Genomic DNA, 27,904 nt, shown 5'->3' with positions numbered 1-27,904 from the left:
GGCTGAACCAATTTTCATGGTTTTTGATTTGTTGGATTTGTCTCCGCAACGAGTTTAGTATAGGGTCTTAAAAATACTGAAAAAATTTGCCGAATACTTGAAAAACGCGGTTTTTTCCCCAAATGTTCAAATTTTTTTTATACCCAGTAGGCTTGGTAACAGTGACAGTTTTGACAATAGTGTAGAAGTAAATAAACAAATGTAGTCAGTCAGTCTACGGTCTCCTGACCTCGAGCAGACCTGACTATTCAAAAAAAAAAAAAAAAAAAAAAAAAAAATTTTTCAAATCAAAAGGAAAAATATTTCAAATCAAAAATCTGCAAAAAATCAAAAGATTAAAACCTGACTGTTCAAAAAATAAATAAAAAATTAAAAATTCGAAATTAAAAAAAAAAAAAGGTAATTATTAAAAAGTGTATTTTTGGCTTTTTATATTTTCGGACTTTTAAACTTTATAAATATTTCAAATCAAAAATCTGCAAAAATTAAAAAAAAAAATCAAAAGATTAAAACCTAACAATCAAAAATAAATAAAAAATTCAAAATTCAAAATTCGAAATTAAAAAAAAAAAGTTAATTATTAAAAATTGTATTTTTGGACTTTTACAAAAGCTAAATATCTCGAAAGTTCAGGTATTTGTTTGTCTCAAACATAAATTTGTGTAAATTATTTATATTTATATTTCTCGATTGTTTTATATGGTTTTGTGCGAGGGCAGTATTACTATTAATAAAAATGCCGCGTCCTAGAAGATCTAATCTTTCCCGGCGGACCCATAATGCAATTAGGCAACGGAATAGCGCGAGTCAATTATCTGACGAAGAGCGAGAAATCGCCCGAGAAAGGCTCCGCGTTAGTACCCAGGGAAGAAGGGCCTTAATTCGTGCTTCTCAAAGAGAGGCAGCCCGTGAAATGGCAATAAGAAATGGTTCAAGGATTGATTTGAATCGAGCAGCGTTTCGATATGATTGCACCATTGATTACAGCTTGAATCGTTTAGTTTGCATTGGTCCAATGGACGTTGTTTGCTAGCATTGTGGCGCATTGAAGTTTGCTGGTGAAACGCCCGGTTTGTGCTGCCTTAGTGGTAAAGTGACATTGCCATTAGCGGTCACCATAGCCATTGCGTTCCCTGCTTTATGGCGAAACACTAGAATCACGACATTTTCTAGCGAACACTCAAAAATACAATGCCTGTTTCCAAATGACATAATTTGGGGCGGAAAATATTGGAGACGGATATTTAAGGTAATTTACGTTAAAAATTTTATTTTCTATGACTGCCAAAAAAAAATTTTGAATAATGTAGTTTGTTAGATTTCTGTAAATAGTGTTTGTAAATATAACTATAACTATGGCTTTGAATTTAAAGATTCAAGGCCAGATTTGCCATCGCATTGGATCATTGCAACCTATTGAAGATGCACAGCAAAAATTCTTGCAAATATACTTCATGGGCAATATGGAAGAACAACTTGACCGGCGTCAAGAAATGAACACAGCTATGAAAAGAGCAATTCTCCATGATTTGCATGCTTAGAAATTTAAACCAACCAAAACTGTGCAATGGAACGCGTTTGGTGATAAGAAAACTGATGAGCAATGTGATTCACGCGTTGATACTCAAAGGAAAATTTAAAGATGAGGAAGTTCTTATTCCTAGGATTCCGATGAGCTCAACAGATATGCCCTTTGAATTTAAACGAATTCAATTCCCGCTTCGTCTTGCCTTCGCCATGACGATCAACAAGTCACAGGGCCAATCTTTGACTATTTGTGGCCTCAATCTAGAAAATGCGTGTTTTTCTCATGGTCAATTGTACGTGGCATGCTCACGTGTTGGCAAACGATCCGCATTATTTGTTCTTGCACCCGACCAAAAAACGAAGAATGTCGTTTACAACAAGGTGCTTGAATGAAAATCAAATCAAATCAGTGTATCCCAGCCTGAACAACATAGCTTTCAACAATTTTTTACCTAGAAATAATATAGAGGGCAATGCAACGTTTGCCGGGCCAGCTAGTTGTATATATGATTAACATAATATATTGATTCTTAAACAGATGTTTTTCTATATTTTTTACATGTCTGTTAAAAATATAGTTTTTAAAATGTTTTATGCATTTAAATTTAAAATCATATTAAATGCAATAAATTTTTGAATACATTTTTGGAAATATTTCAGTTCAATTTAAGTAAACAACATTAAAAAAAAAAAAAAATAAATAAATAAATAATTAAATAAAATAAAATTCTAACAATAATAATAAATTTAAAAAAAAATAATAATAATAAAGAAAATAAAAAACAATATGTATATTAAAATAAAATAAAAATAAATAAAGAAAAAAAGTATACAAAGAATGATTTGTAAAAAAAAAATTAAACCAAATTTACATATATATTTATTTATGGTAATATGTACATACGTATACCATTCGCTTTTATATTATATAAAATCTGAAAATACTAACACTTGCCCACATCGAATACCTTTATAAGGCTTTCAACAACATAGACGGAAATAAATTTCTCATATAATACATTTATTTTTCCAAGGCAGAGTGCTACAATTTCGTCAAGCAACATTAACCCTTTGTTAGAGCAGACGCCACTCCCGCTCAAATGCCAGCAAAATAAACATAATATTTATTATTTGGACTAAGAATTTGTGGTAAGGCTGGCTTTTTGGTTGGCGAAAGCTTATAAGGCACGATTCACCACATGTTATGCCCGCCTCCTGCTGCTGCTCCACCTATTGATGGCTCCTGCTGCCCTGCCTTCTGCCCGCTTCCCCTCTCTGCCCTCTCAATCGCCTGCTGCGTCTGCTTGGCTGCATAACTCAACGCGTTTATTTTCGTTAACTGAAATTTTATTAGGCCACGTTGTGCCGCATCGGGCGCACAAACATGTGTGCCATAGGCATAAAAAACCCAAACATATTTCTAACCAAAATCAACACACACATTCACACAGAGAGAGCTCCGGTCTCTGGTCAGAAAATCGATTTGTTTTGACTGTGCCTGGAGCGAACGCGCTCCTCAATTCGTTATCAATGCTTCAATGGCAGCTGCAATTTTATTTATGTTGGACGCAGAGCAAAAATGCAAATCAAATTACTTTTGCTTGGAATATTAAAAGGTTTCATCCATTTACAAAAATAATTCAATATTTGATTGAAGCCTTTTAAAAAATTATGAATATTTAGTTGAAGTGAAGATTGGATTAAGCTTGGCATTTGACTAAAATTAGTAGAAGAACGACTTGAATATACCCTCATTAAAATGATCTCATTGCTTACGCTTGCTGAATTTTAAAATCTATTTTTTTTATTAATATTCAATCATTATAGTTAATAAAAATTTGTTAAGCGAATTGAATAATCCCAGTTGAGTCTCTTGGAATTTTTAAAGACTTAAAGACATTTTAATTAATGTAATTTTGTAGTTTTATGGCTTTTGGCTTGTTGTGCTTAAAATAGTAATTAATAAACTTCCTGTTGAAGTTTTTTATTGATATGAAAAAAGTTATGAGCGAAACGCACATAGAAGATATTTTTGAAGCCAAAAACTCTTGTCTATATATTTACCTATCTCTCACTGATTGTCGCAAAAAGCGCTTCAACAACTTTTATGAAAACACTTTTCCTGTCACTTTTGCTCCCATCTTTTTGTATATATAGAAATTTGATAAATATTTTTTTTTTTACTTTTGCAATTGGCTTGAGAGCAAACCTTTTGAAGTTTTTAGCTGCCAGAGTAGCTCGCTTGGCTGCCGCTTTCTGACTTTTGGCCCCCCAAAATGCAAATGAAAAGCAAGAGAGGGGGAGAGAGAGAGGGAGGAAGAGCGAGTTAGCTTAGAGTAAAGAAAATAAAACTTTTTCTGTGCTGCCTGGCAAATAACAAACATTGTTTAAATCAATTCAGCATACGCAACGCAACTGAACTCAATTTTTATTTGATAAATTCTTTGTGTGCTCGTTTGCTTTTTTTTTTTTTTTTTAATTTTTTGTTGCTGCAAGCTAACAAATTTGAAATTCTTCAATTGTGCAAATATTGATTTTGCTTGTTTGGAAAGTTTGTTTGATTTTTTTCGCTTTGCTGTTGCTGCTGGAAAATTGCTTTTCTAATTTGCGGCAAGCGAAAGGAAAAGTTGTGCGTGTTAGCGCATCTGCCAAAACAAATTGCAGTCGCATGGCGAACGGCACTGAACTTGACAAATGTCTGGGGCAAGGCTGATCAGAGCAGTCACATGTATCTAATGCGAGCCGCGACATTCAACGCCTCCACTTGTCGTGTCATGTTGCAAATTATTACTCAATTTGATACATCTCAAGTGGGTAGCTTAACTATGCTGAATGGGTTGAATAAAACAGAAGATTGTGGACAAGATCGTCTCAAGTGACATATTTGATGGAGAATCTTAATTTGTGGCTGTTCGTTTTATGAGTTTCTCGAGTGTTAGTTTTCTATTTATATATAACTGTATAATCACTTGAGACGTTGATTTTTTATTTCTTTGCCTCTTCGAGCATCGTTTCCTCAATTACCTATTTATTAAAATCTGTCTGTTTTACCAGAGTCTCTGAGCTGTCCTTCTTCCTCGTATTCACTGTATACTTCTCTTTCTCTACTCTGTTTTTCTCATTGTCTTCATCTGTGCACTATTTTAAAATGATTCCTTCCTACTCTACGTCAATTTTATTCCCTTACTCTCCCCCTTCATCGCTTTCTTTTCTATCTAGCTCTCTCTCTCTCTCTCTTTCTATATCTCTTTCTATCTCTCCTTCTCTCGTATTGGGTTTCGCTCTCTGGTCTTCTTCTTTCTCTCCCTCTAGCTTATTTCACTTTCTGTCTCTCCACTTTGATCTCCCTCTTTCTCTACAATGCTTTCGTGTCTATTACGAACATCGCCTTTCTATTCAATTCTCAATGGCATTCGGCTCAATAAATTCAACTCTCATACGAAATATTCATTCTAGCAATAAGAGTATTCAACCTTCGCCTATTGTCACTCGTCTGGTATTTATGGTAATTGACATCAAATGCTGGCATTAAGCTTATTGGCATGGAAAACGGCCAGAGTCGCATTTATAAATGTTTTCATACGTTGATTGTTGTTGTTTGTAGGCCTTAAGTACACACACACACACACAGACGGCAAACATATGTATTGTATGTGTATGTATATATATACATGTATACGTAATCAAAATGATGGCAAAAATTGTATATTTGCATGTGTGTGTAGGTGTGTGTGTGTAGGCGGCTTTTCACATTTGTTTGTGTGGATTTTGGGCACGTTTTGAATTTGAACGTGCGTAAATTTACGAGCAACACGTTTCATATAATATATAATTCCAAAAACCCGCACGCATCCCCCGCATGGCTTTTATATTCCATTTCACTGAGCTCTAATTTGTTGTGTTTGGCAAAAAAAAAAATATATATATATATATATATTTAAATATATAATTTATATAATAAGGCCTTTAGTAGCACCTCGATGTGCGACTATATTTAGCACCTTATCAGCTCATAACAAACATTTGCGCCTACATGAAACATATATTTATAGAGATAGATTTGTATACCCATATTAATAATGTTTTTATAGCGCATGTGATGCTCTGTTATCTAATTTTCGTTATGCGGATGTTATTCATGGAGCACACAGTCTGCAGTTTCTAGGCTTTTAGCACATTTGATGCGACTTATCTATAATTAATACAACATTGAAAATGTCGGCTAAAGCCGCTGCTGATAAGCTGCACAAATAATTGTCTTGTGCACTGATTGGAAGCATAAACAAATTTGTTTACATATTTCTAGTCAAATATTTTGTAGTCGACATGTCACTTACTTAAAGTATAAATTAGATTAGTTGAATAAATAATATTTATATTAGCAAAATTATAATGTATATATGTATTTTTATAAATTTTCTTCCACTGGAATTAAATACATAATATTTTCTTAATTTATAAAATTTAAGTATTTTCCTATACTAGGAGCATAATTAGTACGATTTTTCCGCAAAGTTTCTTAAAAAAAAAAAAAAAAAAAAAAAATGGTATCTATTTTCATAATTAAAAAAAAGTTATTTTTTAAATTCCTTTGAAGTAGTATTTTTAGCCTATTGCTTTATATACACAAAACTATTTGCTAATTAAAATAGTCAAGATGAATTCCCAATTCGCAGTTCCACTTTCAAATTTCATTTTAGCTTGAATTATGTAAGTAACTTTTCAAAAAGTTTTTTTTTTCTATGCTAATTGCTTAAATTAATTTCCGAGTTTTTTCACTTGTTAAGTATAAAAATAAAATGGACAAAAAAAATATATATAAAATGCAATTGGAACTTTTGTCAGCAATTAGCAAAGTTTAAATTGCAAAAAGAAAGAACTGGAAAAGGTAGATGAAAAGAGAAAGAGAGAAATCGAGAGGGAGAGAGCGAGAGAGGTCGACAGGTAGTCACAGGTGTTAAGCCAAAATGAATGAAAAGCATAAATGCCTTAAAGTTTGTATTATGTTTTGTTATTCTTTTGGACGGGTTTTCCCGGAACGCCTGAGCATGTGCGTGAAAATGAAAGCCAAATGGAAATGTTAGTTTTCCGGCAGCGAGCAGCTTTCAGATGTTGAGAATCAAATTAATAAAGATAAAAGTATATAAACACACACGCTGGCCCGTTTTTATGTTGCTCTTCTTTTTTTCTTCTTTCTTGTTCGCCAGATAAATAATGATAATAAAAAATAATAAAAGAAATGTTGTTATTTTGATAAGCGCGGCATGAGCACGGCTATGCAGACACCTAGCCACAAGCTGTGTGTGGGGCGTGTGGCATTTTTATTGCAGCACGCCCACGCACACACATGGAGAGGGAGAGGGAGAGGGAGAGGGAGCGAGAGGGAAGATACTTGCTAGCTGTAACACGCTCTCATGCATATAGCCTATTAAAGATTATTAAAAGCGCCTTGATCTCAGCTGGTGTTATTCATGGCGCTGTCTGCCGCACTGCGGCCAACTCTTTGCCGCACACGCTCAAACTTATTGATCCATAAAAAATATAAACCATAAGCATTATTAGTATTTGATGTGCCCCAGAGAGCAGCAGCAGCAGCAGGCAGAGCAGCAGCAGCCACTCAGCGCAGCTTATGCTTCTGGGCGTATATGCAACGCGTTGAACTTTAACCTTTGCCAAGGTTGTTGCAACAACTTGCGGCGCATTACACTCGCTTAGCTTCACTAAGTGAGCTCACAGCCAGCATTTTTCTTTTCCCCGTTTTCATTTAATTGGTTTATCATTAATTTTCATTAAGTGAAACGCACATAAATCTAAATGTTTCGATTGCCTTCGACCGCCAATTAGCTAATGATTATCCATATACATATATCTTCATAGTGCCAACTGCATTTTCATCTCGGACTGTCACTGATAGAGCAATTTATCTTGTTGGCTACGCCGTGTGCGCTCAGCTATGTAAATATTTATCGAGTGGTTGGCATTTCGTTTAGCAACCCAAATATAACCATCCATCATCCATAGTCATAGAGCAAGCAGTAAACGCCTTTTCGTTGCCTCATCTAAACCCTTCGGGCACAAAGCGCAAGAAACAAGAAAATGTGCAAAGTAGGCAGAATGTGACCCAATCGAACTTAATTATAGCTGGAATTCCGCTCTTTAACTTTCCTTTTTCATGCACACTTTGCTTTGCGTTCGAGCGGCAAAAAGTTGGCTCAAAGAATAATATATATATATATATATTTTTTTTTTTGCTTATGGGCATGATGAGCTACTGATTGGCAAAGGCAACATTTCAGGGGCTTTCATATACAAGAAGGTCATGAAAAACTGCTGCTTATGGCAGTGCTTATTTCATGAGTTAAAAAATTATTTTATAAAAAATTTCATATAAAAATCATAATATTTTCTCTTTAATTTCTAGCATCTCCAGGGCATCTGCAGTCGTACACACCCCATGACCTCTAAGCTGACTTCATTTCGAATTATTTCGATTTCATGGAATAAAATTGACAGTCGATTCATTTGTTAACATAAAAATTATGCAAATCCCATTGAATTCGACTTTCTGTTAATGCGATCAAAAAAATGTTTGGAACATAATTATTTATGTTTATGCATAGCTAAACTGTCGGTGAGAGTATTTGCATGTTTATATAATATTTTTGAAGTTTTTTTTTCTCTTTTTAATTTTATTACAAAGTTTTATGTGATTTTGTTGTTGCTGTCATTGCTCACTTAGCCGGAAGTGCTGAGCGAATTCTTCTGCTGCCCACTGTGAAGCCAGCAAATGCTGTACTTGAATTGCCAACAAGTTCTCGATCAGCCCACTGTCAAAATCTTGTTATCATCTACATATATAGAGTACAGCGAGAGAGACCATATAAAGCGCCTCTGCAGTTTTATCTCCAGCAATTGGCATTTGTTTAATTTTACAGCTGTTTGTGGCATGAAAATATCTGATTGTAAAATAAACAAAATACGAACCTAGAAAATTCCTTTGAATGCTCAATGCAATGCAAATTATCCACTGAGTTTGTGCAGCTGTCTTGATTTAATTTAATTTTTATTTTTTTTGATATTGTTGCAATTTCTAGTATTATTATTTGTAATTTATTTATTTTTTTTTTTTTAATTTCGTTAGCCTTCGTTGCACTTGCATTTGGGTTGAATACACATGAATGGATATATTATTGCGTATTTTCAGATATACAAATTGTGTATTCATTTAGGTCATAATTTGTTAAAAATAATTGCACTTTGTTGTTGTTGTAGTTGTTGTTGCTGCTGCAGTTGCATAAACAATTGCAAAAGCTGCACTCGAAAAATTTTGATTGTGATTTTTTTTTGTGTTTACACTTGTTTTTCGCTGCTGTTACCTGGTACAGGTATTTTAGCTTGCCATAATAATAACTTAACAACTTTATTTCGTATTTCTGTGTAGTTTTGTTTCCTACTTTTTGCAATATAAATATAAATATTTACACACGCATTTGGAACGCCCGCGCATAGTCTCAACGAGCGGCGCCCACGTCGAGGATGGAAATGAAAGACGACAACAAAGCGGAACGAACAGACGCATCAACTTGGATAGTCTTGGTTGACCGTAAAGCGAGATAAGATATGGAGTGCAGAGCAGTCAATAATAATATAAAATATATATGGTATCTTAGCCGAATACCGATGCCGATACCGATGCCGATACTGATGCCTGAAAGCCAACGTACTTTCAGGTACGTGCGGAAAAGCTGATCGCGCCGGCGCCCCGACACCAACCGCAGACTCAAACTCGAACGCAAACTCGAACTGAATTCAACTTTTCGAACCGACAGCGGCGACTCGTCGAGCGAGTTGTGTGTGCGCTGTTGGAGTGTTCAGCACGTATTAATTTCTGTAGCGGCAGCGAATGTATCCAAAAGATACATTCGGTCGCGCACAAGCGCATACACGTCTGCCCCCTGCCCCTGCCCCTGCCACACAGCCATAGATACTTTTGTTGTTGTCTTTGTTTTGTATGTGGGCTACTTCGTTCGACGATCGCTTTGAGATTAGCGGCCCAACTTGTTTGACACAAACTGAACACACAAAACGTGCGCATATTGCTCTGATTTACATTTACATTTACATTTACACTTCCGAGGGATGTTACCATAAGTCATATACCATATGCCCATGCCCATGCCTATGCGTATATATACCTATCTCTATATTTATATATGTGTCGTCCTCTGTACATGCGTCCATAAAGTCACTTTTAATGAGAAGCGACAAATTGTTGTTATTGCTGTCTCAAGTGGCGCGCAGCTTCAGCATTTCTCAAGCTGTGTGCTCTGAGTCAAGCACTAGTCAGATGTGTGCATAAGCTTTGCAATTCGCCAGGTTTGAGTGACACGAGCTGAAAGTGCGCTAATAGCTATATATATTTGAAAGTATTTAGAGTGTGAAAAATTGATAATAATATTAATCATTAGTATTAATCATTATCTCTCTTTCTCTCAACCAGAACTAAAAATAAATAAATTAAAAAAAATAAGTAAATAAAAAAATAAAGTCACGAAATTTAAATAAAGTAAAATGGCATGAATAAAAAATTATTTATATCAAAATTTATTTTACTTATGAGACATTAAAGTAAATATCAAATGAAAATATCAAATGAGGCCTTGCATTTAAATTAATAAATATTGAATTTTAGCTGGATTACAAGCTACATTAAATACATGAATTTAATTTAAATTAAGCTGGATTAAGCGTATTCAGCTGCTTCAAGCTCTTTAAAGGTTTTTAATAGAGGCCTTCAATTTGAGTTAAAAATATATTTTAGATTTATTATTCTCAAAGCAAGTTTTACTTAGCTCTTTTTTTTATTATTATTTTTTTCTTTTTAATTATTATTATTATTATTATTTTTTTGTACTTAATTTTAAATCAAAGTTATTTGCCTAAAATCCATTTAAATTAACTAAACATTACACGCTAGTCTGCCCAATTTCAACTGTTCCTTCTTTAATACTGAATCATTTATGCCCTATTTCCCCAATTTCCTTTAAATTAACTGTTGAATCTACTTTCATTCTATATTCCATTTGCCCCAATTTTCAGCTCCTGTCATTCGAGCATAAACAAGTCAATATGTATTTTGTCTACTGTTAGTTTGGCTGTCTCTTTGATTGTCTTTGATTGCGTCTGACAAGCTCATCAGCTGGCTGTTCCTCCGTCTGTCTATCCCTCTCTCTAGCTATCTGTCTGTCTGTCTGTCTGGCTGAGAGTATTTGCCTAGCTATTAATTACCAGTTAGTTAGTTAGTTGGTGTGCAAATGTGTGTTTAATTAAAGCACAAATGATTGGATTGTCCAAAAGGAAATTGCCAGCTTCTGCTCGCTAACGAACTGATTGACGCCGGACGATAGACGATAGATGATTGACGATTGACGATTGACGATTGTGTTACCTGTAAATACCAATGATATATATCTTCCGAGTTTGATTTGCCGCTTTACAGGTTTACCCAATATGCAAATGCTTGGGCCACCAAACCGGCCAACTTTGGCTAGGCAGACAGCCGTTCGCACCGCAACACTTATTAACTAATTAAAGAACTGGCCGAATGGGGCCAGACAGAATGCTGTTCTTTGGCTTAAAGAGGTTAAAGTTGCTCAGGCGGCTTTTTGTTTTCTTCTTTTTATATCTCTTTTTTTTTTTTTTTTTTACCAAATGTGGAATGCTTCCGGCTTTTGTGTGAGAGACGGAAATTGTGCTCGCTGAAAGCTGCAATATTTAAATGGGGTTTATTTTGTTGGCCAGCCGAGAAATTTCATAGCATACTGGCTGCTGGCCGGCATTGCTGTGGCTATTGAACTGTTGCTGATAGTTCTATATATATGTATATGTATATTGATTCATAGAGTTATAAATTTCTTTTACTACTTTCACTACAGAAAGAAAAAGCCCCGCTTGAGTCGCCGCCCACGTTTAAATGGAATTTGAACTAGAATTTCAGGTATGCAACTCGTGCTGGGTGGCCATCAAAGTTTCGATTAAGGCAAGCTGAGTTGGCCTAATGATTGTCTAATTATATGTGGGTTAACAACATTTTTACTTAATAAGTCTATATACAAACTCATATATTGTATAATTAGCTATATATGTATTTTCATTAGTTTTGACGAGCTTAGGAAAAGCACATCGCAGAGCGCAGCTAATTTGATGGCCAGGCGCGCCGCCAACTATAATTATAACATAATTTTAATTGGTGTCGGCGTCAACACAGCCAGAGCCACAAAGATTAATTGTGTAATTCCAGACGAACTTGGCCGAGCTACTGCTGCTGCTGCTGTTGCTGCTGGCAGCAATCTCAAAGATATACAGCGCGCACGCTGGCTGCAGCTGATGGCCATTGCACTCGCATATTATGTAATTATAACTGTTTACAGGTGTATGCTGTCTATACGTGTGTGTGGGAGAGAATTTATGCATGTGTGTGCGTGCTGCTGCTGCAATAAGTCTTAAATTCCTAGTCAAAAGTGAAACATTTATAAATGCACTGCAATTTGTATCTGTTCCGCAGCTGGGAAGCTGCTGCTGCTGTTGCTGTTGTTATTGTTGTTGATGCTGTTGTTGCTGCTGCTGGTTATTTCTGCTGCTGATGCTAATATTGTATTTGCTGTTGCTGTTCTTATTGCTGATGCTCTTACTGCTGCTCCCAGTGTTGTTGTTGCAGATGGTTCTGCTGCTGATGGTGGTGCTGCTCTTGTTGAAAATGCTGCTGTTGCTGCTGTTACTAATATTGCTGTTGCTGTTGTTGCTGTTACTACGGCTGTTGCTGATGCTGGTGCTGTTGATGCTGTTGCTGTTGCTCCTGTTGTTGCTCTTTCTGTTCTTGTTGTTACTGTCCCTGGTGTTGCTTCTGTTGCTGTTGCAGCTACAGCTGTTGTTGCTGCTGCTATTGCTGCTGCTTCTGCTGTTGCTGCTGCTGCTGTTGATGTTGCTGCTGTTGCTGCTGCTGCTGTTGATGTTGCTTCTACTGTTGCTGCTGCTACTGCTGTTGTTGCTGCTGCTGCTGTAGCTGCTGCTGCTGTTGCTGCTGCTGTTGATGTTGCTGCTGCTATTGATGTTGCTGCTGCTGCTGTTGATGTTGCTGCTGCTATTGATGTTGCTGCTGCTGCTGCTATTGCTGCTATTGATGTTGCTGCTATTGATGCTGCAGCTATTGATGCTGTTGCTATTGCTGCTACCATTGCTGCTGCTACTATTGCTGTTAATTTTTCTCGCATTTCATTAGATCGCTAAATTAGCTATGCTATGACGTGAGCTCATATCATTAGGCAGGCCGCCACACTCCTCTCCCCTTCTGCACAAACTGTGTCACGTGAGCTGCTGTCGCTGCCGCCGCTGCTGCTGCATGGAAATCCGGTTGAGCGGAACTCGCACCAAATGGTCGCCTCTAGTCTCACATACATTTTTTTTCCATCTCTCTCGCTCTCGCTTCTCTATCTGTCCACCTCTCTTTGCCTTAATTTGTCTATTTTTTGTGATGCTGAATTCCAATGCCTTAGCAGTAGCACTTGAAATTAATTGTGTAGCTATTGATAGGGCCTCGACGCTCTCGGCTTCCCCCTTTGTTTGTCTGTTTGTGTGTGATATTTTTTGGCTTTTCCCTGGCTGTTAAATTTAGCTCTTCTTGTGCTTGTCGCTGCTGTTGATTTTTTTCCCGTTCCTCTTCGAATGTGAACGGAAAATTGGGTTTTGCGTGTCGCACGCCACACGCCACTCGCGTTACCATCCACAAAAAAACAGAAACAACAACAACAACCACAAAAACTTCATCAACTTTAACGCGCGGCGCTCATTCATTAAATTTACCTTCTTTCGACTGCTACGGCAACATTTTTTGCTCAGCTGCATCAAGTGTCAAATACAGTTGCTTTTTCTGCCGGCTGGCCCGAGAGATGGCCTAGAGCCAAGTAAATATGCATAATTTATGGGCCTGTAATTGCGAGCGTTCGCCCCGTGGCAAAAATGCTTCTAATGCTTCTGCCTAAATAAATCAAGTGAAAAATTATGCAAAATTCGCCAGCAACAGAAATGGGTCATAAAATTAACGCTTTAAGGACACTGACTGAGTTTTATTTTCAGCAGCTCAACAGAAATCAAAGTCGTGAAAGGAAATCGAGAAACTGATATAAAAAGTAGCTAATTTCTGATGGCTTACAATTTTCTATATTTTCTTGTTAAGTTAGGTTTTGTGATAGTTCAAGTTACTTGGTAATTAGCTATAATTAATTAACTATTAAAATGTCAAAGTTTCGACTTAAAGTTGACGCTAAAGTTTCAGCTCTTTTTTTTGCTACTTTTACGGAACAAATTTTCGCTGAAGATTTTAGAGTTTAAAGCTCTAAATTATGCAGCTGCTTTAGCTATGTTTTAAACACAATTTATACAAACATTTCTTATAAATAAGCATTAAAATACGAGCTCAAGCTGTACAAGGTAATACCCTTTTTCTGACCCAATAAGAGGAGTAGAAAAAGAAATGGCCATAAACCAAAAAGGGTTCAAAGTATTACGTTGCTGCTGGTTTCATTTTGAAGCTACAGCCGTGCCATTAGGCAGGCTTTATCACATCATTCAAAGGGGCGTCTTGGCTTTGCTGGCAGTGATTCCAGCTGAAGCTCTAATTGTGAATGACTCCATGCAGCCTGTGCGAATATTATCCTCGAGCTCTTTGAAAGCGTGCGTGGGGTTTGTTTCCCGTAAATAAAGGGGAAAAAATAAAGCGGAAATACTCAGCGCGTGTTTACGAGAGCTAATTGAAAAGTGTTAGATAACTTATTAGCCAGGTTGGGAGTGAAGGGAGCAACAGCTGTTGTAGTAACATGTTTGATAAAAGTTGATCAAATATGAAATATTGTTCAAAATTTGTACTCATAAATCACATCGATTGTATAAAAAACTGTAGAGCTACATATAGACAAAGAATTAAAATACTTGATTATCAAATCTAAATATAGATGGCAAAAATATTGAATATTTAATTGTTATCGATAGCTTAAGTTCAAGTATGGTTATCGAAAGAAGTATCACTCTTCTAGGTTTACTCCATATAAGAATTCTTCTATTTAAAAACCAATTTTTACTTTATTTAATAAATGTGTCTGGTATATAAGTGTCCAGCTCGATATATTACTTTCACAAATATATTTTATCGATTCCCCCTGTCAATATATTTATCGAAAGTAGTACCCCTTACCCACATTAAATTTCCCTCTTTTTCCACACATAAATTCCACTTAAAATACATAGTTTCTGATTTAAGCTCAGCAGACAGCGCGTTTGACACTTTTTAAGTAATTTATAAAATGTGCTCAACTCTTTTTATAAAATGTCATTAAAATGCAAAAATGCTTAGGCAGCTCTCAAGAGCGTGGCCATAAATGAGAATTTATTTAAAAAATTAGTTTGAGCAAACTTTCGGACCGATGTCAACCGCAGCGCTGATTAGTTTTCCAGCTCGTGTTACAGCCAGCGAGCGTCCTTCATGGACCACTTGCACACATAATACTCAAATTTCTATGGCACACATACACATACACACACACATATACACACACGTGTACTTGTATACATATGTCAGTTAGCTTGGCCATGCGCCCATTTCAATTAGCCGACACCTTTTTGGAGTGGACATGCATGGAACCTAAATGAACTCGACCATGTACTCGAGCAGGTCCACTGACAGAGCGAGATAGAGATAGAGCAAGAGAGAGCGAGAGAACGCCATCGAAAGCCTGCAAATACGACGGGCCAATATCCGTGCGGAAATTAATGTCCTGTGGCCAGCACAATAGTACAAAAAAAAAAAGAACAGCAAAAAAAAAAAAAAACATAATATCAATGTGCAAAAAAAAAAAAAAAAAAATGCTGGCAAAAATAGAGGCGAAGCAACTGAATGCACAATGGCGCTGTCAGCAGTTTCGTAGCAGATAAAAGACCAGCCACGGGCACATAAGCCACAATCCGAAGCCGAGAGCCCACACAGCGCAGCCCGTAACCACATAACCCATTTGGCAATCGAATCGACATATTGAACATGCCCAGACTCAGACCCAGAGCCAACCCAGACCCCGGATTCAGGCTGAAGCCTCAGCCGCAGTCGATGCCTCATCGCTGTTAGTTTATTCATGCATAACCATTTTTTTTTCGCTTTTTTATTCCTTCTTCCCCCTTTGCTATCCTGGTGATATAATCGCCATCAATTATATTGTTCAAACCGTGCATTGTTTTCGCATGACATGACAGTCAAGCCATGGTGCTTGACAATAGCTGACATGTACATATACCTATACAAATATATATATAGTATGTGTATATATATTTATATGTATGTCTCTATTTGTGCTGCATGCATGCAATATTGATGTGAGTGCACTCACCTTTCCATCGGCATCGGAATGAGCGTGATAGCGCACCTCCAATGAGCCGCCGAGGACCGCATACCAAAAGCGTCCTTGTTCGCCAGCGCGAAAAACTAAAGAAGAAGAAGAAGAAGAAGAAGAGCAACAAGAGAAGAAATTGTTATTAAAAAAGAAGAGAAGTGAACTCATTTAATATGTTGTGCACATAATTAATGCTTAAATTTCACTTACGTGTGACGCCCTTCTCCAAGTCCTCGTAGAAGCCGCACATGGCCAACTGCTGCAAGGCTGACCCTGGCAGGCGACAGAGCGGCTCCACGCGTCGCAAGCGACAGGATATTAGTTCCACATCACGTAGGTTGCGATCACAAGGACTGCAATAAAGAAAATGAAAATAAAAGATAAAATAACTTCCAGCAAATAGCACGCAGTGTCAACACAGAACAAATTAAACTCAACTTCAAAAAACAATAAAAATTAAGTTGCTCTTTATATATTTTGGTGCGCTTTTATAGACCACTTACTCAATAAGCAATAACTGAAAAACAATCAATTTTCCTTAATCCACTAGTTAAGTCATTCTATTGGCCATTTAGGTCTAGCTAGAATATGGCCAAAATGCTCTTTTATTTATTTTGCCAACAAATATTCACTTAATTCGCTCAGTAAAAGGAAATGACTATAATGAATAGTAGTGAATAGTAATGAATAGCAATATGAATAGCTTAGAGCCAATGATTTATCATCTAGTAAGCATGAAGCTTTAAATCATATTTATTACAAATGACGCTTAGAAATGTTTGTTATCAAGAAATAAATTGAAAATATTTATTGAAAATGTCAAATGAAAATAATCTCAATAATATTCTAAAAATTTGTATACTTAAGCATATAAATTTATTTATTTATTAGATATTAGCATTGAATAAAAATAAAATTAAAGCCTAAAAAAGCATATATAACTTAAGTATAATATTATTTTATATATCTTTTAAGATTTAATAATAATTGTGTACACCATCTTCTTTATGTAATACATAATAATAAGAAGCCGTTTTCTTATTATTGTTATTGTTATTTATTTATTTTTTTATTTAATCTATTTTTTATTATTTATTTAATTTTTCTTATTATTGTTATTCTTACTTATTTATTTATTTTATTTTATCTATTTTTTTTATTATTTTTATTTTATTTAATGTTTCTCATCATTGTTATTCTTATTTATTTATTTTATTTTATTTTCTTTATTATATTTATTTTATTTTTTTTCCCCTAAGCTCATTTTTTATTCCCATTAAATCCTATAATATTTGCTTTCCGTTCTATTATGTCTAAGCGCCTGTCAAAACCCCTCTTAAATAGTTTTGAAGTGATTATTCATTTACAAGCCCTCTCTCTCTCTCTTATCTTTCCCATTCATTCCAATTATAAAAGTCTTTGTAAATTCTTCCGAGAAAATAAAAATACTTTCTCGAGTGATTGGAGGAAGAGCTCAAAGTAAATGGCGCAACTAGATCAATCACAGCAACAGCCGCCGTAGCCACCGCAGCCGCATCAGCATCTCTCTGTGGTCGAACAATAGATCCTAATAAAGTGCGCAAATATATATATATATGTATATCCAACATAAAAAGAGCTCCAAGCCCAGAAGGAATGCGAATGAGTTTGAGTACTTTGCAGTTTTTAAATGACTGCCATTCAAAGAGCTGTTGTTATATTTGTTTTATGTTTTATAGCTGCGAAGGCGAACAGACAAGGCCAGAGAAATAAAAAAAAAAAAATGAAAAAGAAAAATATGAAAGAATGCCATGAAATGGAAATGCAAATACAAATGGAAAGGGAAAAACGCAAAATATAAAAAAAATTTATATACAACAATGCTGAAATTAAACAAGTAAGAACGTTGCAGTCGGGCGATACCGATTGCAGAAGACTCATTCACAGCCCAAACGCTGTCAACCAGAGTATATAGTGCAATTTTCAAGTCTAGTGCGCAACAAAAAACAGGGCATGATCCCATTTAAAATGGGAAAATCATCGATAGCTATTGCTATGATCATTGCATAATTGCATTCAAATTACATGCATATGTATATAATTTATACAATTTTGACTTTTAATAATATACATGTATTTATATCCATATATTGGATACCGGCTTCAAGCTAGCAGCAGATCAGCGCGATTTTACTATACATGTGCACACACTCATCGTCTATTCTATGCGTACAGACAGAAGCGCGCCTTTTCTCACATTCTTAGAATTTCGATTGATTTCTGGACTTTCTAGCCGTTACTGTAGTTTTGTCTGATGACGCTCTCTTATTAAGCTATTCTATTTTAGCAGCTGAGTGCTCGAGCAAAGCAATGGCGCGGGTGCTAAGGGCGACGCAAGTAACGTTAGAGTAGGGAGGTTCGAACCTCTACTATGTTTTTTTTTTTTTTTCATACATTTTTCGTTTTTTATAAAATAGATATTTTATTGGGAAGGTGCGAGCTTGACTGAATGGCACTTAATACTTTTCATTTTCTTAGTCGAATAATTTTATAAGTTTAAATTTGTTTCTTCTTAAATAGCCCTCAAATACATATATGCAAATACATACATATGTATATATGTAAGTCTGCACGCATAGCATCAAGCATTCCAGCCTTATACACGCGCTCATTTGTATGTGTGTATGTATGCACACATAAATGCGTACTCTAGCATATTCTAAGAATCTCGTTGCGATTGATTTGTCTTTGCATTGTTTTTGAATTTCCAGCCACCACTCTGGCTTTTCTTTGCTATGTGGCGTCATAACAATAATGTGATTTCGTTTTAACTTCTATTGATCGAAACGACGCGGTGGTGCTGTAGGCTGAAGCGCCGACGACCATTATTTTAGCTATTTTGACAAACATGCTGTTTGGGTTGGGTGCGAGTTCAAATCCCGCGGAAAACACTTTTTTGTAAATTGCAAATTTTTGTTATTTTAGCTTCTTTTAAATTTTTTTAAATTCATAAAAATGTTTCCTTTTGTATTATGAATATCTATTAAGCTTATTTATATGTACAAATGCATAAATAGATGGCTGACGCATATAAATGTCGCGATACGGGCACTGTAAATGCCGATTGCCACGCCCCTAGTGGCCGTCGACTCCTCAATTTTAGCCAGTTCTTAGAACGAGTAACCGGTTACCTAAATGCAAAATTTGAATTCTTACGCTCAAAAAATGTGAAAATTACAGGGTATTTTTCGATATGCCACGCCCCTAAAGAGGCTTAAAAATTATTTTTGGGGCATCGATAGAGGAGGCTACCAGTAACTTAACTATCCAAATTTGAAGCTTCTAGCTCTTAAATTGTAGGAGATATAAACTTTTGCGGTTTGCCACGCCCCCTATGGGCGGACATATATCTACCATAGCTCGTTGGACTTGGGTGATCAACCCGCGTATATATACCAAATTTCAGATCTCTAGCATCAATAGTGCCTAAAATATAGCAGAATTCGAAAAATCACTATATCTTCAGGTCCGATTTGCCACGCCCCTAAGGGACGTAGATATATAATTTTTTCACCCATCTTCATAGAACTAAAACATTAGCTTACGTGCAAAATTTCAGCATTCTAGGTTTATAACTTTAGGAGATACAGTTTTGTCCGATTTGCCACGCCCCTAATGGGCGGAGATATATCCGCCATAGCTTGTGATCTTGGGTGGTTGGCGCGGACCTACATACCAAATTTCAGCTTTCTAGCTCTTCAACAAACATGATTTCTGGTATATCGGAAAATGCATTTTCCGATTTGCCACGCCCCTAGTGGGCGGATCGGGAAAATTTTAACACTTTATAAATCGGAGATATACACGAGTATGTGTTCCAAATTTCAAGTCTCTAGCTTCAATAGCGCCGAAATAGATTGCGTTCATACGGACAGACGGACAGACGGACAGACGGACAGACGGACGGACAGCAAGACGGACATTGCACAAAACCAATATACTCATTTCACTTTCGTGAATGAGTCTAAAAATTTGAATGCTCCTTGGACATGGCTGGAGCCCGAATTAAATATGCAAATAAAACATTCGCAATTCGGTTTGTTTTTTGGTAATATTCTTATTTGTATATCGAAATGAAAATGCATAAGTAAACACTTAAGGAAGGGGCTGCCGAGCGGCCAGCTAACCGGAAACGGATGTTCTGGCTGAGATAAGCAGCCAGAGAAGAAGAAGAAGTGAAAGTCAACAACTAATTGCCCAGCGTTCAACTTTAGATAAGTTTCTCTTCGGTCGGCCTCTTAAGAAGTGGCCTTAGCTCGTGTCGGCTGCTGCATGGATTCATCTATAAAAACTTCAGACTGGACACTTGGTCCACTGAGAGCTGGCAGCTGTGAGCCTGCTCGACACTGACCTCAAGTAGCACGTAAGAGCTTCTTAAATTGTAGCTGCAAATAAGGCTAATAATTTTGTAGCCGATCTATTTTGGGAATTTATTGTTTTTTGTATTATTTATGACCAGTTCAGAGGGCTTTTAAGACATTTTAAACCTTTTGCTTTACTTTAAAGCTTTGGACGACTTTGAAAGTCTCTTTTTGCAACTTATTGGAGATTGAATTTTAAAGCTCATTAAAGCGTTAGATTGGCATATGTAAAAGCACTGTTTGGCATTGAAAAGCTTTTTTCATATAACTGTGTAGGACTCGCTTTTAAAAAGCCCTAGATGACAGTTGATCAAGAAATTTTTTAGGTCATTTTAAGCATCAGACTAACTTAAAAGTTCTGCTCTTTGAGAATGAATTTTTATTTTATTTATTTACTTTTTTTAATAAAAGCTCAACTCTTTTACTATTCGAGATGTCATTTGTTAACATAAGAATATAATTTCACAAATTTTTTATTTTAATACTACAGTTTTTATCTTTTTTTTTTTTTTTGTATTATTTTCAAGACAATATGTCATATGGTAACAAAAACAAAATCCCATTTTGATTGGCCAAGTTTAATGTCTTTTAAAATATATTAAAATATTAAGAACACGCCAAAAGCTTTAATAGTGCACTAAACTCTCTCATAAAATTTAAAGCTCGCCTCGCCACCGAATACTTCAGCTTCTCTGACTAAATAAAGTTTCCTGTTGCCCGCTCGCTGTCGGCATGAAATTTAATTTAAAATTGAAGTGCTGCTTCTGGCTAATGTTATTCAAGCTCATTCTTTTGCTTGTGCCTGTTTGCTTTATAAAGCTCAGCTGCAGTGCAGCTGAAAATGGCAAATAAGTGCGTGTGTATGTGTGTGTATGCATGTGTGCCTGTGAAGCTGGCAAATGAGCAAACACGGCTGTGCGGCATAGACAGTCTAACTTGAATTCGTTGTGTTTTTTGGTTAATTAAAAATGCCATCAAATAGGCAGATGCAAGAACCGAAAGCAAATTTTCGCTCTAAATCAAAATCAACAAAGCTGCTGGCTGTTAGTTAGTGTGCCCCTGCTGTGCGTGTGTAGGTGTGTGTGTGTGGCTTGATGCTACTTTAATATTGTAGTGTATACTTTTTGACGCTGGCGCTGAGCAACTTTTGCCGCTGTTGAAGGTGAGCTGTTGCTGCTGCCGCAGCCGTAGCCGTAGCCTTGTTGGAGCTGGAGTTTGTCTTTGGCCGCACTCATACATAATTTATAGGCCATGTTGTGTATGGGCCCTCAGCGACTGGGCGTTGCCAGTTGTTGCTGTCGTTAACCAAACAGCGGCACGGCTAAGTGCCATGTCTGCCACATGCATATATATATGTATATATATACACACATTTATATATATATAGGAGCAGCCTGCTTAATAGGGAATTCGGGTACCGGAAGCGTCTCGCTCGTCCCGGCTTGTTGTTTATTATAATAGCATTTTGTGGTTTCTGTCGAATGCAAAGCGGCCTCTGTTTTTATTTTATAATTGTCCTGTGTAAGTCGGCAGGCAACAGCAACAGCTGAAAAGCAGCGTAAAGTAATAATTTAAATATATAATGTGCTTGAAGCTCTTTGTGTAGCCGCACACGTGTCGTATGATAAATATGTGGCAACAACACGCATACGCCACGTAGCACTTGAGGCTAGAGCCAACAGCATCATCAATATCAATTGCCAGACAACTTGGCTGGCTGGCTGGCTGACTGTCTGGCTGTCCTGCCACACGAGCTGGCTAAACTGCTCTGATCGCCTCTGATAAGCCGCATTACCGCATTACGAGCCAAAGATTTGAGACTGCGTGACTTTCGAGCTGTTGCCATTAATTTTGGCCCCAAATTAAATCATTTATTCTGTGGCAATTGCGGTGCGCGTATTTTCGGCACTCTGACATTGGTTTATGGCCAATCGTTACTTGGCCAAAATGCAAATTCACTGACTTGTCGGAAGAAGAATGCATTACATTTCGCTTGTAATGCCAATGGCAGCAAAACATGTTAATTGTACCCTGTATTAAGGCAGGTGCTTTGGATGGGTTTGCTGTGCTCAGTGGAATTTCAGTGTGGGGTAGAAGTGATATGTAACGGATATACATATCTGTTTGAGATTTTGGTATTTATGTTGAGGTGAGTGAAACTTAAAGATATTTATTAGATGCAAACTCTAGAATCTGGCAGCTTTACATTTTTTTACACTAAACGTCTAAAGCCTGTTCAGAGTATCTTTCAGTGGAACAAATAGCTCAAAAAACTTTTTTATATAAATCTTGAACCCAAAAGCTTTTCACTTTCTTAGTAACATATTTGATGCAAAAATTCAAAGAGGAATATACATACATATATGATAAGCTCATTATAGAGTGTCTATCAGTCGAGCATTGAGCTCTGATATCTAAAGCTCCTTATGCAAGCTCCTTTAGCTAGAAACCTTTACCTTTTTAATATGCAGAGTGTGGAAAGTAATCCTCTCTTTCTCTCTCTCACACACAGTCTCTCTCTCTCTCTCTCTCTCTCTCTCTCTCTTTTGGAGTTAGTTACATAAAATAACGCGATTTACCATAGGATGATTACATTTCCCTCACTCACTCACTCACATATTTTAGCATACAAATGCTTAAAGCCCTTTACAGAGTATCTGCCAATCGTTTCAATATACATTTCTTAGCCCAATAAAAAACAACTGTTAAAACAAATATAATTGCCAAAAGTTTCTCTATCTCAGAAATTTAGATTATTAAAGTTTCAACCCGCAACTTTTCACAGCTGCCCGCAGGGCATCCGTCAGTCGATCAGTGGCCGCGCTTTAACTCTTTGACCCGCCACTCGCAGCTGGCTTTTGGCCAACGCACAGCGTACTTATTGTTTCAGTTAGCGTGCAAATAAAAAATGCAACAAAGAAAGAGCTAAACAAATGCGAGAAACACAAATATTTGCAGCACACACAAAAACCGTCGCAAAATCACACAGCAAACAGTTTGATGTACGTGACTGTGTGTGTGTGTTGGCTTAAAGCCCTTTTTGCCCTCGACCTTTTTCGCCAGCTAACACACATATAGAGCCAGTCAGCTAGCTGACCCTGTTCTATGTTGGATTTCTGGCAAGTTGCTATGCTGTTCATTTAAGCCGCCAGCGGGCAAGTGCTGATTGATTGTGTGCGCCGGTATGTGTGCGTGGGCGTGGCTGGCCTGTAACTGTAACCGCCCTTGATATAGCATTTAGATTGTAACAATTTTTCGGTACATGCAGCTGAAACCCAAGCAGCAGCTGCCGCACGAAATAATCGAGCCGAAACGTTTTGCCACTTGGGCTAATGATGCTTTCTATTCTGCAGAGTGCCATGAAAAGTGGATTCTCATATATACAGATGTTTATATGTATGTGTATGTGTGTGTATATTTTTTGCTACTTTAGTTTGGTCTTGTAATGAGCACAATTTGCGCTTGAATGCGGCCCTTGAAAGCCAAAGCCAAACACCGCCCATCGCCAATTCGTCAGCTCACAAATTTTTGCTACTCCAGTGCGCTAATCAAGTGGAAAGGGGCCGGCTGGCTGGTCCTGGCCCGCAGGCATTTAGTTGGGGGAGCACTTTGGACAGCAAGTGAGCAGCAGCAGGAGTCGCAGCAGCTTTGTAATTGCATTTGGACAAGAATTGTGCTTAAAAAGCGATTGTAATTTGATAAAGCGTATAATTTGTAGCCAGCCGTGTCCAGCATTTGGATTTGTATTTGGATTTGGATCTGAGTGGATGTGCCCGAGTGCTGTTGGCCAGCTGTTGCCATTTGACAGATGAATGTCGAGCATGTTATAAACATTTGAAATCCAACATACACGACATTTGTTCGTCTGCTGCTGCTGCTTAAATAATGATGGAGCAGCATGTCGCCTGCCAGGGCTAACAGCCAAAAAGTTCTCCCAGCTGACAAATTGGAAATGTTCGCCTCGTGAGCGCATGAATTTTAAATTTTAATTCAATTAATTTCACTCGAGCTTGAAATATGATTGTGCATCTCGCATTATTTATTTCACAGTCGCATTTTACGCTCGGCTACAGTCTTAATGTAACTTTGTGAAGTACTTTGGTGCTTTAGAAAATGCGAAAGATAACAAAATATATTGTGCTTTTTATTTTTTGTCTATTTTGTTTTTATTTACTTCTTTTTTTTTAATGCTACAAGGAGCAGCTGAGATATTGTCAGAGCTAATTTAAGTTCATATAATTTCATATAATTTGTTGGCTGTCAGAGAACTAAAAAATAATAAATGAAATGATATTGCCTGAAGCCATTTGTTGCTATGGCTTCAAATTTTGTTATCTAGAAATAATTATTTGTAACAATTAAATAAATAAATAATATTAAAAAAATTAAATGAAATGGTAATGAACTACAATGCAAACTTTTTCTAAAGCGCCTTTCTAAGTGATTCTCATATGAATAACATTAAAAGTGAATTTTATTATATTATCTATGCAAGCGTCTAAAGCAGTGCATATTCTTGCTCACGTGGAGTGGCCTTAAGACTTTTTTAATGCAAAATAAAAAATAAAAAAAGATCTCAGATATTTATTATTTATTATAACTCAAATTTAGCTCAAAATCTTTTTTAAATTTTATTAAATCTTTTCTAAATAATTTCTGCAAACTTAGTTATATATAAAATCAAGCTTAAATATATTTTAAATATTCTGTTAATTATAATAAAATAACTATGCCACATACCGTTTGTCCATAGCTGTTATCCATTCCATCGCCATTATGCACAATTTTATTTATTTAAAATTTTTTTTTACCAATATATTTTATTTATTTATAATTTTGATTTTTTGTTAAACTTTTATGATATTCGTGGGAAAACTCGAACTTAACTTAAAGCCACAATTTATTTTTCTATTTGCGTAACACAAGTGTCGAGGTCCGAAAATATTTGAGCTGTTAAATTGCCGACGTCGTTGTTGTTGTTGTTGTTGTTATGAAATAAATGTTGCATTTCAAAGCAGAAAAGAGAAAAGAAAATGCCGCGAAAAGCTGTGGCCCAGCCGAAAGCTGATTGTAAACACTTTGCACTCAACGCGGATTTCAATTTATAATTCCTCTTCAATGTGCCCAGACAATAAAACGAAACGAAAAGTATTTTGGGAATAAACACGAGGAAAAAACACAATTGAATTTTAATTTGAATGTCTATTGTGTTTTATATGCTGATTTGGCCTGGACATGACTTCGACTTCGATTTCGACCTCGATTCCGATTTCGACAATTGTCGCACGCAGCAGCTGTAAATAGAATTTAGTTGAAGGTTTATTAGTTAACAGTTGTGAAACAGCAGCAAAAACTGTTCTCTGAAAATATATCTACGAATAATACGAAGAAAGTAGAGAACTTATTGCAGGGACTTAAGGGACTCAAGCCACTGGCTCAACTGTAAATGTATTTTCATGTTTGCTTAGTTGGCAGCAAATGGAAGCCAAAGTAATGCGCATTGTTATTGTTGTGCAGACTTTACAGGATTCAAAACTAAAAGGGGTTCCACACATGTGTGCTCGAGTGTGTGTGTGTGTGTGTGTGAATATCTGCTAATGTGCCTTGTTGCCCACTGTTGACAGCTGCCCAGCAGGCTTAATGCATGTTGGCCCTAAACAAAGCAAATTTCTTTACAGCACATTTGCAACTGTTTTTTGTGTGTGCGTGTGTGTGAGTATGAATGCATGTTATCAGCATTATATGCATAGCCATAGAACTTTTCGAAAGGAAAAAGAGAAAACAAAAAAATTGTAATAAAAGGTGCTGACGCATGACGTGCGATTGCACACTGCGTATACTTGATATTGCGTATTAAAGCACATTGCTATTGGTATCTTTGCAGTTACGAGTCGATTGACAACTAGCTCCGTCACAGCTGAGTCCGCAGGCAACGATTTGTTATTCTAATAGATATCTTTCTAGTAGTCGTATCAATCGGTTATTGAAACCTTATATGAGTTTTGAGTTCAGAGACGTAAAGTAGAAGCTTCAAATTCGTAAGCTTCTACATTATATATCGTAGATAATATAGATATATCTAGGCCAAATATTAGCTTGACCCAATTTAATATTGCACCTTATAAAATACAAGTAGAGTCCCATTCATACTTTTTAAATGCTGTTAATGATAATTGCTTCTAACAATTTTAGCTAATTAGCTCACATGTTTTCCATCGACTTCTTGCAATACCTTCAATAATTATCACCAAAACTGGTTTCCTCTTATAATAGTCGATAATTTAATCCATTTAATGCACACATTATTTTCACTCGTTAAACGAATGCCGGGAAAATCCAATTCGTACCACGTTTAACGCTAATCTATTTTCCAATCATTAAATGACAATGCAATGCGCCGTTGTGTATGCTACAAAAATTGTAACTTCGTAATTGGGTTGAGCTGTGTTCGCATCACATGACAAAGAACTGACATACATATATAAATATAAAGCTAACTATCTATCTATAGTATATCGCTTTTCTATTTTATGTCATTTTTATCGCTGTGTGCGCAACTAAAACACCTTATCAATGGCCCGCTTTGTCTAGATAACAACTGATAAGGCGCTTATCAAACACAACGGCTCGTAACGGAAACAACAATGGCTGACGCGCGGTGGAAGGATTTGTTTCGGGCCATTTTTTGTGTGTCATTCGTCGGCGAGAAGAAACGCAATTAGTGCGTGGGCGGCAAATGTTCAAATATAACTTGCACTTCATGTGGTTTCATTTCTTCATGGTTTTTTTTATTTTTTCTTCTTTTCTTTTCTGTGGCTGACTTCAAAGTTTGTGTAATTAAACTCTGAAGTAGGGAAGTGTAGACAGTCTTGAAAGTAATTGAACTGCCAACAGAATCAAGCGAGGCACAAGTGTTAAATGTGGCTGTGCTTAAATGCGGTTCAGGAATTGCCAGCAGGCAAAAGTGAAGAGGACAATCGAAAGTCTTGAGCCTTGAGTCTTAAGCTTAGGATTGAGTGTAAGGCGAAGAAATAAAAATCTGACGAGCTTACGGACGTTTGAAAAAACTAATGAAATTCTTTCAAATCGAAATAGTTTCTAAAAAAGCCTAATAAAATACTAAAAAAATAATTGAAAATTAAAAGAATTGGATAGCCTCTAAAAATACAAAATAAAATAAATAAAAAATACTACCTAGTCTTTAATCCTTGTACGTTTTGAAATCTTTACCGTTATTCCATTCTCTTATCAGCCCGTATAAGCCACGTTCTTGGATACGTTCGTTGTCTGCGAGAGCTAACGACTAACTGAACTTTTGGGACCAAAGCAATTTGTAATCAGGAAACTCAACACACGTTTCGCATTTTTTTAGGAATATTAATGAAATTATAGAAATTCTTAAATGGAATATTTAGCATTTTCTTGGAAAATCGCGTTTTTTAAATTCAATTTTATATTTTTTGGAAAATTTGCAACTTTTTGTAATCATTTGGAATATTTTTGTATATTTTATTTCAGAAATTTTTTTGTATTGAGCTTTTGCGG

At 36.3% G+C, this 27,904-nt stretch overlaps 1 protein-coding gene across 4 annotated transcripts in view; it reads right to left on the bottom strand.

Annotated features, from left to right (window-relative positions):
* Epac (Exchange protein directly activated by cAMP) overlaps window positions 1–27,884 on the bottom strand; it is a 71,592-nt gene extending 43,708 nt beyond the window's left edge. Inside the window, exons 1-5 of one of the 4 annotated variants that reach the window (XM_089470745.1) lie at window positions 27,590–27,884; window positions 26,592–26,768; window positions 25,100–25,653; window positions 16,170–16,312; window positions 15,957–16,051 (exon numbers count right to left, since the gene is read on the bottom strand). In XM_089470745.1, coding sequence (XP_089326871.1) covers window positions 15,957–16,051; window positions 16,170–16,312; window positions 25,100–25,134 — 273 coding nt within the window. In that variant the 5' untranslated portion in view covers window positions 25,135–25,653; window positions 26,592–26,768; window positions 27,590–27,884. Of the gene's footprint in view, window positions 1–8,511; window positions 9,443–15,956; window positions 16,052–16,169; window positions 16,313–25,099; window positions 25,654–26,591; window positions 26,769–27,553 lie in introns of those variants that run through there. The other 3 variants (XM_089470743.1, XM_089470744.1, XM_089470749.1) reach the window with 3 other exon arrangements.
* Between the last annotated feature and the right edge of the window lie 20 nt (window positions 27,885–27,904).

Source organism: Drosophila arizonae, chromosome 5 (genome assembly GCF_054131065.1).
Source record: "Drosophila arizonae isolate 15081-1271.41 chromosome 5, UAZ_ARI_1.0, whole genome shotgun sequence".
NCBI classification, from domain to species: Eukaryota; Metazoa; Arthropoda; class Insecta; order Diptera; family Drosophilidae; genus Drosophila; species Drosophila arizonae.
This window is presented reverse-complemented; position numbering and strand designations above follow the sequence as displayed.